Consider the following 20,396-nt stretch of genomic DNA (forward strand, 5'->3'; position numbering starts at 1 on the left):
AATGAGTAAACATTTTTTAGGTTATGTTAAATAAATGTCTGCTTTTCTTTCTTTTTTTATGGTTTAGCAGAAAAACATCAAGCAAGGAATGGGCAGCCACATCCAAAAGTCCCCTCCTTCCTCATCTAGCCTCTCCTCACCACCAAACTCTTCTCCAGGAAGTTACAACCAGGGATGTGCTCCCCAGCTCAAGAAGGATGCATCACAACCGCAGGCCGTGAAGCATCAGTCTCCTCAGTCCTCCTCGGCCTCCCCCTCTTACCGGAGTCCAACTACCAAGCTGACTCCGCCCTACCAGTCCATAGAACCGTGTGGCCATGACAGCCAGAGAGGCCGCCTCTCCAGCAGCCAGGGTGGCAACCAGGCTACTCCGACCAGGGGGGGAAGAGATCATCAAGTCCACGCCCACTCGTCACCAGCAAACACTTCTGCAGCCAGCAGCAGCAGTGTGCCTTACAGCCACTTCCAGCCTCATCCTGGACTGGGGCACCAGGGTCCCCCTCCCCCTGCTCCTCCTGCTCCCCCTGCTCCTCCTGCCAGCAGTACCTCAGTTCCTCAGCAGCAGCAAAGTGGCCCCCATGAGGCCTGGAGGTACCAGAGCAGGCCCAGCAGGCACCCCCAGGTGAGTACATGTCATTCTGGATTTATGCAGGTTCACATCTCCGAGCAGTTGATTCTGGCTGGAAGCCAGCGTAGTCAAAGGAACAGCGTGAACTCATGAAACCACGTGGATACGGTTCAAAGCGTCTTTCCAAGACGTATAACCAGATCTGCTTTGGAATTCATCAACCTCTTCATTCACTATCCTGTTTGAAGTGACTGATCATTTTTAATGTTTTTTTTCTTCAGGAGTCAGGCATCTACAGGCCTCCAGGTCTGCTACCTCAGCACCAGCAGAGCCACAATCAGGTTGTGGATAGTCGGCTTCCAGCTCCCACACAGCATCCCCATCATGTCAGCCCTCCTCCGCCTCCAGCCACCTCCACCCGAACGCCCGTCATCATGTCCAACCTCCCCATGCCGCAGGCCCCCTGCTCCGTCGGCCGCTACGGCAGCGGCGTTACCATGGCGGCCGTCTCCACAGCGACCGCGTCACCCCCTGCTGGCTACCCTGTGCACAATGGCAGCTGGCAAAAAGTCAAAGAGCCAGGACCTCAAAACTCCACCAGCGTTGTCTCGAGCCCCAAACCTCAGGTGGAGGCTCTGCTGCAGCCCAGCTGTCGGAGAGACCAGCCTCCCCCCGCCAGGGAATCTCACCAACAGGGACCCGTCAAAGCCCAGTCCGCCAAGGAGAAGGCGTCGTTCTATGCTCAGGCCCAACTGAAACAATCGCCTCCCTTTCCCTCACCGTCTCCTTTGTTCTCCTCAGCGCACCAGAGGACAGGAGACAGTGTCATTACAAGCAGGGTCTCGCATCCCATTCCTCGCTCCGCCGCCAGCTCTGCCCTCCTGCCAACAGGCCCCGCCCTCTCCTCCAGACTGGGCCGTCCCGTAGAAACTCAGATGTACTCTCAGCCCCAGATCCACCCACAAGCTCCAAAGTCTGTCCCTCAGTCCATCGAAGAGGCTCTCGACAAACTCGACGCCGAGCTTGAGGGACATATGCAAGCTGAGGAGAGGAGGAAGAGGGACCGAGAGGAGCAGGAGAGGAGGATTAGAGAAGAGGAGAGGAAGAAGAAAGAGTGGGAGATGAGACAAATATTGGAGGAGGAGAGGAAGAGGAAAGAGCTGGAAAAGAGGAACGAGGAGAGGAGAAAGAGAGAAGCGGAACAACAGGAGGAGGAGAGGCGGAGGAGGGAATGGGAGAAAATGGAGCAGGAGAAAAAGAAGAAGCAAGAAGAGGAGAGAAAGAGGAGAGAAATGGAGAGATTGGAAAAGGAGAGGAAGATAAGAGAATGGGAGAGGCAAGAAGAGGAGAGGAAAAAGAGAGAATGGGAGAAAAAGGAGCAGGAGAGAAAGAAGAGAGAGTGGGAACGACAGAAGGAGGAGAGGAGGAGGAGGGAGGCGGAGCGGCAGGAGCAGCTGAGAAAGGAGATGGAGGAGGAGGAAAGGAAGAAAGAGTTGGAGAGGCGAGAGAGGGAGAAGAAGAAAATGGAGCAAAATCTCGAGGCGAAAGGAAAAGAACTGACCGCTATCGAAAACCTGGAGAAACTGCTCTGTGTCAACACCTCCACGGCGCCTCCGCCGCCTCCTCTCTCCTCCAGTACCACACCTCCTTCAGGTCCCTCGCCGCCCAGTTCTCATTCCCCTCCAAACTACCCCTGGCTGAGCCGTGGCGGCGTGCCCCCCTGTCCGCCAGGCCAGGCGCCGAGCGCGGCGATGGAGAGGCTGCGGCCGCCTCCGCTCACCCCTCAGACTGAGTACGCCCGAGAGAAGCAGAGGCAGAGGGAGATGTGGAGCAGCAACGGCGGAACGACATTCAGTCCCTCATCAACACACAATACCTCAGGGATGAACCAGCCGGTGTTTCCTAACAAGCCCCCGGCAATGCAAGCAGCACCCAACCAATCCAAAGACTCGGCTCGGGAGAGAGACGGCAGCCTGCATCCTCTCCCTACCGTGGCACTCCGAGAGCCCCCGAAGCTGTACCAGGCCTTTCCCCCACCTGCTTTGTCCTCCATCTCCACCAGGGTAATCCCGAGCAAGCAGGGGGCGGACGGCGGTTTGGAAAACGCCGGCAGCGCTCAGTTTGAGGAGGAGACGTCCGAGCTGTCCGCCCTGCTGCCGGACGGTCTGGCTAACATCATGGCGATGCTGGACGAGTCCATCAAAAAGGAAGAGGAGATGTACAACAGCGAGAAGACGAGGTCTTCCGGCCTTCTTGAGAACTTCTCGCCAAGCGTTGATCCCATCAAGAGCTATCTGTGCGCCCCAGACCTGATACCAGCGACAAAGCATCAGCCCAACCAGGAAGATTTCGGCTCCAACGCCAGCCCTCCTGTACTCAGCCGCCAAGGCTCTCTGGCGTCTCCTTGTAGCCGAACGTCGTCTCTGAACGAGGAGGACGAGGACTATCTGAAGCCTTCTCCAAACGTTCTGAATACGAAGCCGTCGATGGACATTGGATCGGGAGTGGGGAACACCAACTATCGCCACAGTGACTTAGCGAAGCTTTACGGCCTGCCCGAGCAGACAAAAAGCGAGGCGGACGAGGACGACGACGAGGAAGATTCTGAGGCTCCGTCTTGCTCTCCACCACCTCAAAGACCCCACCTCCATCAAACAGGGGTCAACAGCATGTTCAAGTCTCTAGCGACAGTCATAGAAAGCCAGAAGTACGCTTATCGTGGCGGGCCTTTCGGAAGACCTCCTCCGTCGGCTCTGGTTGGGGTCAAGTACTCGTCTTCTCTGTCTCTGGGCCCCGACATCTGCCGCCAGCAGCAAGGGGGTTCCCCAACCTCAGATTCAACTAATCCGCCTTTCAGTCCTGCTGTCCCACCGCTGAAGTCCTCTCCCCGTCCTGTACTGGAAGACAAGAAACTAAAGTTGGAGGACAGCGACGTCTGGACTGATGAGGGGGAAACAGAGGACAGTGTTTACCCCATCAAGAAGAGGAGCTTTCCCACCATAAAGCCCATCAAGGTGGTCAAGGAAGAGCAGCAGCTGACGACCATCTCGGAGTCCTCGCTGGCCGAGCTGGGCAAGAGCTGCGAAGTCATGCTCAGCCGGCAGTCGCTTCCAAACACCAGCAGCCACCTGGAAGACAGACACAAGCCCGAGAAGGTGAAGGAGCACCGGGAGAAGGACCGGAACAAGGACCGGGAGAGGGAGAAGGACAGGAAGAGAAAACACGGCCACGGCAGCAGCAGGAAGCACGAGGACAGGAAGGAAAAGAAGAAGCATAGAGAACGAAGGGACGAGCTGGTTCTCTCCTCTTCCTCTTCATCTTCATCATCCAGCCATTCCAGCTCAAGTCACAAGCGACACAAGGATGGCAGGAGCCACAAGGAGAAGAAGGATCGCAGGATTCTCGGTGACCTTAACCTCCAGAGGAAGGAGGGCTTGGAGAAGAATCGCAGCCATTACGATTCAGAGAAGAGGAGACACAAGGAGGCGTCGGGTTCCAGCTCTACCAGCGACGGGGAACATGCAGAATGGACCTCCAGTTCTAGAGACAGGTCTTCTGAGCATAGAAAAGGCTCAGATTCTGGTTCGCTGGGACCAACGGACTTCTTGAAGCTGAAGGCGCTGTCGGACGGGCCTCCCAAGGAGCTGAAGATCCGTCTGATCAAAGTGGAGAGTGGCGACAGGGAGACGTTCATCGCCTCTGAGGTGGAGGAGAAGAGAATCCCACTGGAAGAAATTTGTATAAAGAACACCGCAAGTGAAATTATCCGGTCCTGCAAGTAAGACTCCAAATTTAACTCCTTTTTTTATTATTATCACATCGAGTGCAATAAAAGAAATGATGTTTTGTCTTTGCATTTACATTTGCTAACCTATCTTCATTGTTTCTTTGTTGCAGGGGAGCCAGAGTTAAAGGAAAATTTAAAGAATCTTATTTGCTGCCAGCGTTCTCAGTGAAACCTATCATAACCACAGAAGAGCCCATTCCTCGAGAGAAGCTCAATCCTCCGACACCCAGCATCTATGTAAGTCAGTCAGGCGGTTCTCTGTTCTCTACCAGAAGCATCTAAAGTGATTTGGACTACCATCATGCACGTACCGCCCTCTTGTGGCGACTACCTGTATAACGTAATGAATTTTTTTTTTCTCTTTTCCAGTTGGAGAGCAAGCGGGACGCCTTCTCTCCTGTGCTGCTGCAGTTCTGTACAGACCCCAAAAACCCTGTTACTGTTATCAGAGGCCTGGCCGGATCTCTACGACTCAGTGAGTTCACAGTTACAGCTTTCTTACTCTAATTTCTGTCACTAGTACTTCTAAAACACACTTTTTTTCTTGTTTACAGACCTGGGGCTGTTTTCTACCAAGTCCCTGGTGGAAGCTAACGCAGAGCAGGCAGTAGAGGTGAGGACACAAGTGCAGCAGCCCGCCGACGAGAACTGGGACCCCAGCGGGACGGGCCAGACGTGGCCCTGCGAGAGCAGCCGCTCACACACCACCATCGCCAAGTACGCCCAGTACCAAGCCTCCAGCTTCCAAGAGAGTCTGCAGGTAACAGAAACGATCGATTTTTCTATTTCGAACACGGCATTAAACCAGATCAGAGTTCTAATGATGAACGTTTTGTGTCTTCAGGAGGAGAAAGGCAGTGATGAAGAGGATGACGATGATGAGAAAGAGAAAGAGAAAGATAAAAAGCCGCCAAGCAGTTGTGACACTCCCAGCAAGGACGGCTTGAAAGACAGCAGCAAGTATGTATGAAATAGTTTAAACTTTCAATCATCGCCAAAGTCTTTTCCGGTCTGTGCTAATGGCTGAATGTTCCATTAGTGGCGAGCAGAAACCACTGGGGAAGATCATCAAATTTGGCACCAACATCGACCTCTCTGATCCCAAGAGGTAGGCGACTTTAGCATCGAGTTTTATGAAATGCAGATGTTCAGACGAGAGCAGAGTTTTTATTCCACTCCGTCTCCGCCCAGGTGGAAGCCCCAGCTCCAGGAGCTACAGAAGCTTCCGGCGTTCATGCGCGTGGCGTCGAGTGGAAACATGCTGAGCCACGTGGGGCACACCATCTTAGGCATGAACACGGTCCAGCTGTACATGAAGGTCCCCGGGAGCCGGACCCCCGGTAAGACACACCCACAGACCGGTGGCAGATCACAGTTTATCTTCAATACACTTATTTATTTCTAACACATGATGTCCTGTCCGCCTCTAACAGGTCACCAGGAGAACAACAACTTCTGCTCGGTCAACATCAACATCGGTCCTGGAGACTGTGAGTGGTTCTCCGTCCATGAGAACTACTGGCAGGCCATCAACGACTTCTGTGAAAAGTGAGTTTGTCTTCTGGTATCTCTTGTTCAGTCAGTAGAACCTGGAAATAACCTGAAAGCGCTTCTCTGCTGTGTCTTCAGGCACGGAGTGGACTACCTGACGGGGTCCTGGTGGCCGGTGTTGGAGGACCTGTACAACGCCAACATCCCCGTGTACCGCTTCATCCAGCGGCCCGGAGACCTGGTGTGGATCAACGCCGGCACCGTCCACTGGGTCCAGGCCGTCGGCTGGTGCAACAACATCGCCTGGAACGTCGGGCCCCTGAATGGTGAGTCAGGCCGCCTCCTGCCGCCGTGAGCAGAATATATATAACATCCGGAGTTCATTAACGACGGCGTTTCTTATGTTCGACGTCAGGTTACCAATACCAGCTAGCCCTGGAGAGGTTCGAGTGGAACGAAGTGAAGAAAGTCAAGTCCATCGTGCCGATGATCCACGTGTCCTGGAACGTGGCTCGCACGCTGAAGATCACCGAGCCAGACACCTACAAGATGGTCAAGTACGTGTAATGGATTTCTCACCGGCCCTCTAATGAATCCCATGAGAGCGTATAGCGTGTTAAAACTCTACTTTTCTCTCCAGACACTGTCTGCTGCAGTCCATGAAGCACATCCAGATCCTCCGGGACCAGCTGGTGGCCGAAGGCAAGAAGATCTCCTATCAGAGTCGAGTCAAAGACGAGCCCGCCTACTACTGCAACGAGTGCGACGTGAGTAGCACCTCTCTTCACTTTCTCAGCGTTCGTATAAACCTGCGGTTCTAACGTCGCTCCACCGCTTGTCTCCGGGCAGGTGGAGGTGTTCGACCTGCTGTTCGTGACGAGCGAGAACAACAGCAGGAAGACGTACGTGGTCCACTGCGAGGACTGCGCGCGGCAGCGCAGCCCCAACCTGAACAACGTGGTGGTGCTGGAGCAGTACCGCATCGAGGAGCTCATGAGCGCCTACGATTCCTTCAACCTGGTGAGCGAGCGCGCACGATACTCTCCTAAAGCATCTATTTTATTTATTTATTTATTTTAACTCTGGCTCGTCCCTCGTCTCCGCAGGCCGCCTCCTCCCGGTGACACAGCTCCTCACCCGTGTCTCCTCAGCCATAACCAAAACTCCTGCAAGTCGGGACAAAAAAAGAAAAAAGAAAAGACAGCTTCACCTTGGCGTTCCAGCCTACCCTCTCATTATCCAGCATCTTTTTTTTTTTGTTTTTTTTTTTTGCTACTACTACTACTGCTACTACTTGCCGAACAGCCAGTTGAAGACGTTTACTCACGATTACTGTTTACAAGAAGAAATACCAAGCCGCCAATTTAAGGAAAAAAAAAAAGAACAATAATAATACCAGTTTACTCTCAGATGGTGCTTTTTTTCAACCAGAATCCCCGGCAGGCAGCGGTGCGAGCCGGGGCCCGGGGCCAGTCGGTGCTGCCATTGAACAAACTGTGGAGGGTAGTCGATGGTTTCAGCGGCGTGTTGCTGTCAGTACCGGGGGAAAAAAAAAAGAAGAAAAGAGAAGAAAAAAAAACACGTTTCTGTTGTTGTCTTGAATACTGAAATTTGTACATGCTGTTTGAAATTTTTTGTGGGGTGCTGTCTTTTTTAAATAATTTATTGTTCAGTTTTTTTCTAAACTAGATCAGCCTAGATATATACCACATTGGCCTTGTATTTAGAAAAGAGAGGAAATGAAAAATACTAATAATAGAGATATGAACATTTTTCTAAAGCATTAAGAATTTAAAAACAAAAATACAATTGTTTGGAAATGCTTCAAAAGATACGGGTTTTAGCAACTTTGGTTGTTTAGGGGGGCGTTTGATTTTTTTTTGTTTTTCAGAATCTTGTATGTGTTGTATTATTTTTTGTTTTTTTTTGTTTTGTTTTAATGAATTCTACTTTTATTTCCTCGTCACGTCATCAGGTCTTTTTGTTCATTTCTTCCTTTTTTTCTGTTTGAACTGAAAAAAAAAGAGAAAAATCATCGTCATCTGGTGTGTGTGTGTGTTGTACCTCTGATTGATTGTTCCAATATGCAGACTTAGTATTTCCTGGATTTTTTTTTTTTTTTTGGCATTGTACATTTAATTTAAAATGTTTCCTCTATTTATTGGATATCAATGTTCTCCCTTTTTAAGAGGGTTGTACAATTTTTTTGCTATGTTTTTTCTTTGTTTTTTTTATGGTGACTGATTGCTCTTTACGAACAGAAATGTGGAGGTTTGTATGTCCGCCGGAGTGGAGGCTGCTGTTTCTGTGGTGCTCGCCTCTCCGCTCCCGCCTTTTCTCTCCTGATATATATTAAATTATATCTTTATCTTGAATATAACACCACCTTTCCTGTAGACGATAGGCACACTGCTCACGTAGAGAAGAGGACTAATGGAATGCTGTGTTTGTATGCTCATTATGGGGGAAAAAAAAAAAAAAGAACAAAACGACTTTTTTTCCAAAGTGTTTTGAGAAATGGTAATTTTTTTTTTTTTACTCTGTAGGGGGCTTTTAGATAAGATTTTAATGATTTTATGATATCTGTTGAATATGATAACAGGATAGATGGTGCTAAATGTTCTCTTTGAACAACTTTTTTTTTTTGGTTTTTGTTTTTCTTTTCGTCTTCTTAAAAATGAGAATTCTATTTTTCCTGTTGCAATATTACACTTTTCCTTCTCTTTGTGGTCATTTATTTATAACTGCACTGTTTAGAGAATTCACACAGACATACTTGCAGACACACACACACCAAACTGAGCCAGACATGTCTTAAACACTTGTGAATTTGTGTGACATTACTATGACTATTAATAATAAACGCTTTTTGATAAATGCAGACGGCGGCGGCAGTCGAGTGATTGTTTTTTTTTTTCTCCTTTCTTATGATCTAGAATGTTCCAGATTTTTTATATATTTAATTGAAGCCAGTTCGCAGCCTGTAGCTGATATGAGAATTTCATCAGGAGACAAAAAAAATTTCCATTTGTGCTTCGAGATAAACTGAGGAAGGAGATTGTGGAAGCTGGAGCAGTTCATGGACAGCGGAGTGGGAAACAAGAACCGAAGTCCAGTTTCCTCCCTGATAAATCGGAGGGAAGTCAAGTCTTTGGAAGTTTAAATAAACTTTGATTTTCAGGCATTATCGACTCCACTGTCATTCAAACTCGGTAGTCTGAGCACTAATTTACATCATGCTGTGCAATTTTATAAAAGTGTTCCCATGCAGACTTTCCTTGGCCCGTTGGCCACATCCTCGGGTCAAACGGGAGGCAACAGGACAGACCGAAGGAAATCCTGCCTCCAAAACACACAGGAAGACCACCTTGGTCTGCCCTCTGCGCTGCAGTGAGGGAACGTCGTCCCATCCACCGAGACCAAATGCTGGGGCGATCCAATCAGCCAGCATGTGGCGTAATCACGATCAAACTTTGAAGTGTGTTTATGATGGAGGAAGAGGCCAGGGCCCGAGCTGAGACGCCTCCTTTAATGTTCTCAGGTTTATTGGGTGACTGGGGACAATGTTGGAAGCGAAGAAGGAGTGGAAGTAAATAAACTCTGAGAGCTCAAAGGAAAACGGGTGGAAAATCAGGATCAGACGAGGATAATTATTTTGCGTTGTGCTCTGATCTTTTATCATCCGATTACTGACTTCCTCAGACCCCAGGGAGCTTCTGCTTTCTCTCTCTTATTTAATTTTATAGAAAAATATCATAAGTTTAATCTATTAACCCTCCATTTATTGCTTTATTTTGAAGATCTCAAGTCAAGAAATCTAATCCATGCTGGGAAGACAGAAAGATTTGATTTTTCCAAGAATCAAATCAATGTCAGTATTTTCATGGACAGATTGAAAAGAAAATAGAGTGAAAATCACACATATGAGCCGAATAAAGGAGGTGATGCAAAAAGGCACGTTCTGGATATAATGACATCAAAATAAATAGACAAACTGGAAACACGCTTTTTTTTGTTAATGAGTAAATAGAAGGCATTATTAGTGACTATCAGAGTGCAACCAAGGTCCTTCATAGTGTCAAACCAGCCAAATAAAGCTAATAAATCCTCCTTAAATGAACTGTAGTCAGCCGATAGTGATATTGTTATTTAACCTTCATTTCATAATGAAGCCACAACACTGTCCTATCATTACTGGGATGCTCAAATTGATTTTTTTTTTAAAGCTATGGAGTTAAATCGACAATAGACAATAGTACAAGCAGTTATTAAGTTAACAGGGAACCAATATATAAAGAAAAACAGATTTATCATGCTTATGAAAGTTTGAGAATATTTATGTATTGTGTGATCAGCACAGTCCAATCAAAAAATATATCAAAAAAGCAAAATCCAGTGAAAATCAGTGGATCATAAAAGGATTCATAAATGCATGTAAAAAGAAAAATCCACTATACAGGGAATTTATAAAACAAAGAACCAAAGTTATTCCTCGACAGACACCACTTCACAAACTACAGACCTGTTTCCCTTCTCCCACAATTCTCTAAAATCCCCTAAAAATGTTTGATAATAGATAAAATAATTTCAGAGAAGGAATCAACTTACTGTCAGACAGTCAGTATGGATTTAGAGCTAAGCGGTCAATGTCACTTGCTTTAACTGAATTCATTGAAGAAATTACAAATTCTATAGACAATAAAAAACTCACAGCAGGAGTTTTCACTGATCTGGAAAAAGCATTTGATAATCAATAAACTGGAGCAGTACGGAGTCAGTATGTATTGAACTGGGAGAGAAGCTCTCTGGAGGACAGGAAACAGTTTGTGAAGTTTGGAGACTGTTTCTCTGAACATCTGGATATTGTGTGTGGAGTCCCTCAGGGTTCAGTGTTGGGATCTAAACTATTCATAATATACATCAAAGACATTTGATCTGAAATTTTATCTGAAATTGTGAAATTTACATTATTTGCAGATGACACAAATATTGTTTGAACTGGTGAGAATTTGCAGCAACTTTTGGAGATGATAATTTGGAGTTGAAAAAAATTACGGTTTGATAAAAACTACTTAACTTTAAATCTGTGTAAAACAAAATATACAATTTTTGGAAACATCTAAATCTAAAGAATGAAAAGTCATCATCTGAGGGGAGAGTTCCAGTTTAAAGTTAAAGTCCGAACCACCCTGAAGAGTTTCTGTGTCACGATATATGGAGGAAAATTATGGAACAAATCATCAGTGGAAACTAGACAAGGCTCAAATGCAACTGAATTTAAACGGACATATAAGGAAGTTCAGGAACTGATCTGGGTAAGATATGATGAGAGTGTTGTTTTGTTTTGTGTGCCACTGAGTGATGGGTGTTGCTTAACTGCAGACTTTTGGCTCATTGAGGCACTGAAACCATCGAATTGATGAAGATGGAATGGAGATTCAATAAGCTTTGGACTTCTTCCTCCTTTCGGACATGCATAACAAGAAGACGTATCACGTTATCAAGCAGTAATCTAGAGCTAAATAAGCAGTCTTAACATGCGTTACATGATAAATCACAATTAGTTTGCATCCCAATGGCAAACTTAAACAGTACAGACAGGGGGAAGGAATTGAACCAGCAACTTTTCGGATAGAAAAGGACTTTCAACAGTGGAAAATGTATGAAACTGTTGAAATGATCGAGCAATTTTAGGGGGAATCAGAAAGAAAGACGTCTGCATCAGTGTTTCAAAGAGGCAAAAGAAATAAAGAAGATAAAGAAATAAAACTTTTTAACGACCTCCTCTGTCGTCCAACATAAACTCAACAGGCTGAACAAAGTGAGATGTTTTCTGTTCGTCTGGCCGCCCTCCCCCCCTCGATGGAGCCCTCCCGAACCTCAACTTATCAGGCCCGCCGCCTGGCTCTGACCCCGAACGCGCAACACCCAGCCCCCACTGCGGCGGCGGCGGCGGCGGGGTGGGGGGAGTCAGGGGGGTGTAGCATGTCCTGGATAGGAGAGGTGGAATGTGTGCGCTGAGGGGAGTAGCTGGAGGGAGGCAGGGGGGCTGATAAGTCTGGTGGGTGGATGCAGGGAGTGCAGGAGGAGGGAAGAGACGGCACTCAATGAGATGGAGGGGTGGGGGGTAAAAAAAAAAAAAAAAAAAAAAAAAAGAGGAGGAGGAGGAGGGCAGACCTCAGTTTGACATACTTAAAACAAAGACCACAAGCAATTGCTGATTTTTTTTCACTCGGTCTGCCGCTGAGCGAAGAGGGTATCTCTGCTCCTCGGCGATATCAGCCAGCGTGTCCGTTTGATACCGACTGGAGGACAGGAAATAAAGGAGGCAATCAGCTCTGCTGACAACTGTGGATGTAAGAGAGGAGAAGCAGCAGGAGAGCTGAGCTGTGGGAAGCCGGCATACCAGCATACCACCGGCCCTACAGATAAGACCGCAGCAGGGAACGTCTATAAACACCCCGAAAACGTCCTCCGCTGCAGAGAGGCAGGGAGCATCCGAGCCTGAAGGGACTGGAGAGAGCCTTCAACCGGCAACCTGGAGGAGGAACAGCAAGAGGTCCACCGGGCCCCACAGCACAACGTGAGTACAAGAGGATCTGCACACACACTTCAGCTCAACCATCTTCCAATCTGAAGAAATGTGTCTGAGGAGCTCAGCTTCTCAGAAAGTTCTGAATTCCTCACAGAGATGGAGTAAAGGAGGAGGGGGGGTCTGCGGCCACATGTGTTCGCTCCATCAAGCCCACTGCTCAATATTCCTCCCATGCTTTTCAGAGAAATGCTATTCAGGCCCTAACAGGAGCGCTGAGTTAAGGCGGGCGGAGCGCCGCGGTGTATTTTCAGAAACCTGCACAATGAGTGGTCTCACACATGCACACTTTCCTGCCAGTCCTTCCTGTGTGACCTTCCACCTCACGACAACAATGTGACTGTGGAAAAGAAAAGGAGCGGCGCGAGCAGGAGTCGACCATAAATCTACAGTGACTCAGAAGCAGGTTCAGGTGCTTTTTTTAGTTACTCTGATTGCTTTCCAATGACACACAGGTATGTTTATACCTTCTGTGGTTCTTCATTTTGTACCATGTTGGCCGAATAAACAGACTGAACAGTTTGGTTGAACCTTTCAGAGGTGCGGATATCCTGGACCAGCTGCAGCTGTGCACCACATCAGGCATTTAAACCGGGTGTATCCAATGAAGATTTTTACCTATAACTCTGATTTAATATTGGTAGAAAAACATGATATGGCATACCAGATAAACCAGCTTGTATTTAGAGAAGGAAGCCAACAGTCAGCACATTTTCTGGAACTGTCCACTCATTATTCCTAATAACATCCCATTTTCATGTGGCGCCATATATTTAGGTGATTTTCCTGTTGATCAGGGGAGTAATGATGATAAATAAGTGAGTGAATTCCACTAACAAGCAAGAAGGTGATTACAGGGAAGTGGCTTGAGTCGTGTCCACCTACTGCTGATGACTGGATCAGCATCATATATGAAAGACTGTTTCCTCTCAAAGTAAAAAAAAATATATATTTTTTTCAATATTTGGACAAAATGCACATAGTATGTAAAAAAAAAAAAGATTTTTTTTTTATTTGAATGGAACAAGATGTTCAAATATTGGCTCACGGCTAAATCAATCTGCTTTTTCTATATTTTTTTATCATTTGTTTTATTTTATGTTACTTTAGTACATAATTTACACTAATATTTTGAATGTAAACCAAAATAAAAGGGAATAAAAATTGATGGCCAAACCAGATCTCCATCGATGCTTCAAATTAAACATGATATTAAATATTTAGGGGGAAAAAAAAAAATCATGTGAACGTCCGACCTTTGCTGTTACATAAATACACAACCACGTCAACAACAACGAGCACACGTGCAGAAAACACCCACTTTGATCATCGAGAGCCTTCATCTCCACGAGGTAATTACGGGCCCCTTTCCTTCTGGCCAATCAGCTCGCTGATAATCATCAGCATCACACAGGGCTCGCTTCCTGACAGATAAGACCTCTGACCTCTCCGTGAACCCTCCGGGGTTTGACCTTGACTCCTTCCTGGTGTGTGTGTGTCCGCAGTTCGCCATGAGTCTGAGCGGCACCCTGGAGAAGGGGGCCCACCACCAGGCTCTGGACCTGTCCGAGGAGCTGCCCCCCCACCACCACCACCACCACCACCACGCCAACCACCACCAGCACCTGCACCACTCCGGCTCCCTGGCCTCCACCACCGCCGTGGGCGGAGGCAGGGAGACCCCGCCGCGCGGCGTGGTCGTGCCCCCGCCGTATTCGGCGGCCGAGAGCGGCGGCGGGGGCAGCGAGGCCCCGCTGGAGCTGCGGGGGTCCCTGGACTGCTGGGCCTGCTCGGTGCTGGTGACGGCCCAGAACCTGGTGATCGCCGCCATCAACGCCTGCCTGGCCGGCGTGGTGTTCGGCACCATCCTGATCCCCGCCATCGCCATGGTCGTGTTCGGCTTCCTCTGCCACTCCACAGTAAGGAAAGAGTTCTGTGATACTTTAACACTTTTGTTTTGGCCTCAAAGTCATTCAGACAACATAAAACCTACTTTAAGAAATAAAATCATTATAAAAATAATCAGTTCTTCAAAATTCATGAAGATGAATGAACATCCCTCAAAATTTAAACTGTGGCTAGTTTTAATACATTAAATAAGACATGTTTAAGCAGTTATATTCCTCTCTCTAAACCATGTAAAACATAAGGCCCATGGGGCAAAAACAGCCTGCAAGACGCTCCAATCTGGTCAAGTAAATCATAAAAATTTTCGAAGAAAACACTGATTTTAAAGCTAATTCTTTGTGCCTGCCTCTGGGAGGGCACAAAGATTACTATCCATTAAAAGAAAAAAAAAAAACTTGAGAGCAGCACCACAAGAAGTACTTTGAAATGTGCGGGAAATTCGGGAATGGTGTGCGTTCCAGCAAAACACATTCCGAGAAATTCCCCAAAACTGGGCATTTTTACCCCATGTAAGCAGATGAGGGCCGATTGAAAAAAATTTAAAAAAAATTGCCCCGAACAAGTAAAGTAGCCTTGCATGTGTGAATTTTTGTCCTCTATCCAGATGGGAAACCTCATTTCAATATCTTAAAAAAAAAACATAACAAACATTTGTTTGAGGAGAGTGCAGGACTTCCTCCCATCCGCTCCAAAGAGAGAGATTTTCTCGCTGAAATCCAAAAGTTCACCCATTTTTACAAACTCGCTGTGGCTATATGGATGATCCTACAGACATTAAAATTTCAGGATGATTCCAAGAAAGGCTTTTGACGCTGACCGTGCAAAAAGAAATTTTCAATTTTGCCCCTCGGTTCTCGAGAAATGACATTTCTTCAACCATACAAACTGGGTAAAAAAACTGGCGATTCACTGTCATGGCTGCTGAGTGCAGTTGGTCTCGCCTCAAAGCCATACTGTCAGGGTGGATTTGTAAAAACATGCATAATGCAACAGTTATTGTGGAAGTTTTCACTGAATTTTGCATCAGAAAGTTTATCAAAATAGGTGTTTTGTTGAAATTGCAGCAATTTTGGGTACGAATTGTGAAACATATTGCAGAAACATCACAGACGTCAATGAAATGCGTTAATAATATATCTCAAAATTTAACTTTGTGGCATCTGCAACAACTAAGCAAGAGATAAGTGAAACTGGGAGACGGCTATTGGCATCAAGGAGTCCTAATCTCATAACTTTGATTCAGAAGGTTTAAATATTTGTGCTTGGGGCCGAGGGTGCGGCCGGGCTCCATCGCTGATGAGAGGCTTCGCAGGGAGATAAGTCCGAAGATCGCTCAGATGTTGAGAGGACAGAGAGGTCGAGGGTTCAAGAGTCTGGGGAGCCAAACTTTAAAAGACTATAGCACTTAAAGATGGAGTTAAACTAAACAGTCATGTGATGAGAAACAGCTTGGACTGAAGCGAAGTGGCATCGCGGGTCAGAGACTTTAATACTCACCGATGGCGTTTCTGTGGACAGACGACCGCCTTAACGACCAAAGGAACCTGCATTCTCCAGGCTCTCATATTCTCTCACAGTCGGGCCTCATGTGACAGCGGCTTAGAGGGGATTAGCTCGGCTCTGGAAGGACGATCTGAGAGGGAGAAATCACAGGAAATAAAAAGAAAAGTTCAGGTTTCATCAGACCGAACGGACAGCAGGAAAATATCTCACCAAACCAAAACAGTATAAACAGAACCTGGGTGTGTTTCACCGTGTGAACCAAACACACTCATACTTGTGTGAGTGTTTTTATCAGAGCTCCCCATCCCCCGTTGACTTTCAGTTTCTCACACATATATACAGAAGCAAAGCTGCGGTTTGACCTCTGCCTTTTCCAGGTCAATGATGATCACCTAAAACCTTTTAGTCTAAATTTTATATCAACTGGTGTCCGTCCTCACCTCACACATACATACCACAGAGGATACGTCACCTCCTGCTCTTATCCGCTCTCTGCTGCTGGAAGGGAAAGGAGAACTACTGACACTGAAATCCCTAAAGTTTCAAACATTTGTTCAGACTCTATTTGTCCCTCTCCGCAGGTCCGCCCTCACGGGACGACCCCCTACTGCTCGGAGCTGCTGACGGACGGCGGCTGCGTGGCCCTGCTGGTGGTGGGCTTCCTCCTGGTCACCCCGCTGCTGGTCCTGGCGCTGGCGGCCTACTGTCGCCTGGCCCGCCACCTCCAGCTGGGCCTGTGCTTCATCCCGTACAGCCGGGCCGTGTACAAGAACCTGCCGGCCACCCAGCACCGCGGCCTGGGCGGCGGCTGCTGCGGGGGCCGGGACGACGGCAAGGGGAAGGTCTGGGTGTGAGGAAGATGAGGATGATGAAGGGATGATGGAAAAGCTGATTTAACTTTTGAGCAAAACACTAAATTTTGAAAGGACACTCAAGTATTGAATATCTTCTAATTATCTCGTCTTTAAGTATCGACCAAAAATACACTGTAAATAACAGAATATACAGTTAATCCAAGAATTATTTTAATAAAGGGACTTGTGTTCAACAAGTAACAGTAGTAATCTGACAATAGGAATAAAAAAAAGGCGTTAGACTCAAACTACGCCATTAATTTTCTTGAAAGAATTACAGGAAGCTGGAAAGTTGAAAATAGCACAAGCGTGTCTTGATGCTAAACATAACTGTATTTCATCACATTTTATTATATAAATAACACACCGTGCCTTGAAGATCTTTTCTCGTTGGACACGGTGTTGTTTACTTTTTATAAATAAAGTTTTGTGGATTTTGCTGGAGTTTGTCTTGTGTCTACTTAGCAGAAGGGACTGTACAAGGTGGACAAGGAAAAGGAAAAAGTTTAACAGAGTCAACAGGGTTAAAGAGCAGACGCATGAAAATCAGATTAAAGCAATCATGTACTAACACTGAGATTCAGATAAATCCTTTATTTTAGAAGATGTTTCCACAACTAGTCCACAAGAGGCCCCCAACTGGCCTAAAGAGCCAAGCAGATTTCAGAAAATTCAGATAAAACATTCTTTTGAAAATAAGCAAAAAAAAATAATGTCTGTATTTCTGTATCATCTACCACACCAGAACAGCAGTCACGCTTAAAAATGAAGCCAAGAAAATACATCAGGAAACTATGTCTGACTGAAAATTAATTTTTAAACATGTAGGAAGTATCAACTTTCTGCTGGGATGTTACCTGAAAAATGTCCCCCTCAAATTACCTGTATTTCATCACAATACTGGGAAATGATCTATAAACAATTATATTTTGTTTTTCCTCCTGAAATTTAACACACATTCACAGAGAACAAACATGTCACTGAATCTCATAGATTGTAAAAAAAAGAAAAAAAAAACATCTTTCAAACAAGCGGTACATTTTAATTGTTGTAATCCATTCAATTATTATTTTAAGTGGAGCAAAAGTAGAAATCAAACAATAGTCCAAGGTCCAACTGAAGAATAAAATATACACAAATATATATACAAACTCTGTAAATGTCTGTTTACATGTCTACATGTCTGTAAACGTCTACAGAACAAAGCATATGATGCTCATGATTCACCTGAGGATAAACAAAGTGGTGATCAGAAGAGCCCCCTACTGGTGAAAACTCAATACTACATCTTCACAGCAGTCCTGTTTAGTCTGTGCTGAGAATTCCTCACTAAATGTTATGAAGTTAAGACGATCAAGAGAGGTGGGGTTCTGGAAAATACACCATATCTCAAGATATCTCAAGACCTACGGAAAGTAAAGTCAGTTGCATTAAAAGTTCATGATTCCAGTCAGAAAGGTGGAACTGAGTCTGACAGAGTGGTGTAGATTAGATTGAATGAGAAGCTGGACATTCACTCATTTTCTGAACTGCTCATCCTGTTAAGGGTCGTGGAGTAAGGGAGCCAACAAACAAACACTCTCATCTAAGAGCAATTTAGAATCACCAACTAACCTCTCATGCATGTTTTTGGACCATAGGAGGAAGCTGTAGGAAGAACATGCAAACTCCACCCAGAAATGCAAGAGCACTACTCACTGCACCGCTGTGCAGTCCTACAGTGAAAAGTATGAAAACCATTAAAAACTACGGTGAAGTAATTTTTTTTCTCAAGCTAACTAATGTAGTCGATCAATCAATCAATCTTTTTGTCATCAAGTTACTTATGTTATCGGCCAAAAGATACACTTTTTGGTCCTTCATCTAATTTCTTCCCATCTATCTATATAATTTGTCCTGTGCATGTCTGAACACCTAATGTCTTTCATGCCTACGCTTTTCATATTTTCAAGAAAATGTATTTCACTTAGAAAAATTCAGAAAACCATATACAATCACAAAACCACCATTATACGCATGACATTTTGAAATATATACAAATCAAACACCAAAATAATAAAACTATTCCCAACTATATACACATCAAAACAACAATAGCCCAGCTAAAGCAAGACAGCTTCATGTAACTCTTGGCATGTTTGGTGAAACCATAATTGTTTCCTGTCACAGCTGACATGAAGTTGAGGAAAAAAGGAAATTAAAAATAGAATGGAGAAAAGATTATACAACAAGCAATAGTAAATTTGCTAACTATTAGTTTAACTAAGGAATTATCCAGTTATTGTCGCCATCCTGTTCCCCACAAAGATGACACCGGTCAGTTCAGTCCTCTGCAGAAAAAGGTCTACATTTATTTTCTCAATACAACATTGGATTAAATTAAGAACAATTTAAATCATTTTATAAAATATATACAGCAAAACAAAAAACATGCTTCCATCCAGTCTAAAATGATATGATATCTACATGTAGAATGTTTTTATAAGACACTTGTGCTCTTGAGGAGTGCCTTATTCTTTAAGTTACCTTTCTGAGCAGTGGAAGGCGAGAGGAACGCCATCCCAGATGCAGCTACAGAACTTTCAATGAGAGAGACAAAAATCATTGTGAAACCACATTTAAAGCGATACTTCAACATTTTGGCAAATTGGCCCATTTAGTGCAATCCCTTAGGGCCAATCCCAATTCTACCCCTTACCCCTGCCCCTATGATATGCGTGTTCACGAGGCTTAAGGGCTATCCCAATTCTACTTTTTGAATAGGGGTAGGGGGAAGGGGAAGGGCTATTTCACCCCTTTCAGCGAAGTCTGCATCGATGCTCCCTATTCTCTATAGGGGTAGGCGGAGTTTCACATTGACCAGAAAAAAACAACATGGCGCCCACCACGGAGTCCCACAAATGTAAGCTTGCTTTCTGTATACTACTTAAAAAGCTATAAAAAGTGTATTTGCTTCACTGAAATTTATAGATAAACTAGCGTGACAGTGTCCCCGTCATGGATCAACGTTTAAGCGCTGCGTAGCACCGTTTCCAATCGTAAATTTGTAACTTCTGAAGAGCGCTAATCACTGTATTAACGTCATCTTTTATCATGTTTTTAATGTAATATGTTTGAGACAGGGTCCCCCGATGAAACCCGACTTCTGATTCAGTTTAGAGGTGAAAATGAAGAAAAGTTTTTGAAATCAAAATACAGCGCCAAAACACAATGGGAGTAAATTATATTATTCGTCTAAGCTCTAATATGTTAGTAATAAAACGTGTTTATATAACCATATATGTATTACTTTAGGAAATTCATAAAAGAAAATGGCTTGGAAGGGGAAGTTACAGCCCAGCAAGCTTCAAAAAAGTGGGAGAACCTCAAAAATAAATATAAGGTAAATAATTATACCATTATTAAAAAATAAAAGTAATTTGTAATGTAATTTCTATCATTTCTAATATCCATAATTTTTTGTTGTGATAGGAGTGCGGCGGGGCTTAAAGGGCCAAGGGGTATCCCAATTCATAGTGCTGCAAAGATAGCCCTAGCCCTCAGCCCTACTCTAAAAGGGGTAGGAGAATGACAGGGGTAGGGCTAAGGGCTAAGGGGTAGGGGTAAGGGGTAGAATTGGGATTGGCCCTTAGTCATTTCGAACAGCATACTTACTTTTTTTGTGAGGGCGAGCTGTTGTTTATTCAGAGGCGA

General features: G+C 45.4%; 2 protein-coding genes across 4 annotated transcripts in view; both read left to right on the top strand.

Moving 5' to 3' along the window:
* The window catches only part of kdm6ba (lysine (K)-specific demethylase 6B, a), a 51,659-nt gene extending 42,994 nt beyond the window's left edge, over positions 1-8,665 (top strand). For all 3 annotated transcript variants that reach the window (XM_030088280.1, XM_030088282.1, XM_030088281.1), the window contains 14 exons: positions 71-622; positions 850-4,346; positions 4,466-4,592; positions 4,725-4,830; positions 4,910-5,115; positions 5,200-5,315; positions 5,395-5,463; positions 5,547-5,695; positions 5,789-5,903; positions 5,985-6,172; positions 6,262-6,403; positions 6,487-6,613; positions 6,696-6,866; positions 6,953-8,665. In XM_030088280.1, the coding sequence (XP_029944140.1) occupies positions 71-622; positions 850-4,346; positions 4,466-4,592; positions 4,725-4,830; positions 4,910-5,115; positions 5,200-5,315; positions 5,395-5,463; positions 5,547-5,695; positions 5,789-5,903; positions 5,985-6,172; positions 6,262-6,403; positions 6,487-6,613; positions 6,696-6,866; positions 6,953-6,970 (5,583 nt within the window). In that variant the 3' untranslated portion in view covers positions 6,971-8,665. The remainder of the gene's footprint in view (positions 1-70; positions 623-849; positions 4,347-4,465; positions 4,593-4,724; positions 4,831-4,909; positions 5,116-5,199; positions 5,316-5,394; positions 5,464-5,546; positions 5,696-5,788; positions 5,904-5,984; positions 6,173-6,261; positions 6,404-6,486; positions 6,614-6,695; positions 6,867-6,952) is intronic.
* A 3,429-nt stretch (positions 8,666-12,094) lies between these two features.
* Positions 12,095-17,147, top strand: tmem88b (transmembrane protein 88 b). The gene is made up of 3 exons (XM_030088324.1): positions 12,095-12,429; positions 13,944-14,357; positions 16,431-17,147. The coding sequence occupies exons 2-3, from the start codon at positions 13,950-13,952 to the stop codon at positions 16,701-16,703; spliced, it is 681 nt and encodes a 226-aa protein (XP_029944184.1). The 5' UTR covers positions 12,095-12,429; positions 13,944-13,949; the 3' UTR covers positions 16,704-17,147.
* Positions 17,148-20,396: the final 3,249 nt, after the last annotated feature.

This window comes from Salarias fasciatus, chromosome 3 (assembly GCF_902148845.1).
Source record: "Salarias fasciatus chromosome 3, fSalaFa1.1, whole genome shotgun sequence".
NCBI lineage: Eukaryota > Metazoa > Chordata > Actinopteri > Blenniiformes > Blenniidae > Salarias > Salarias fasciatus.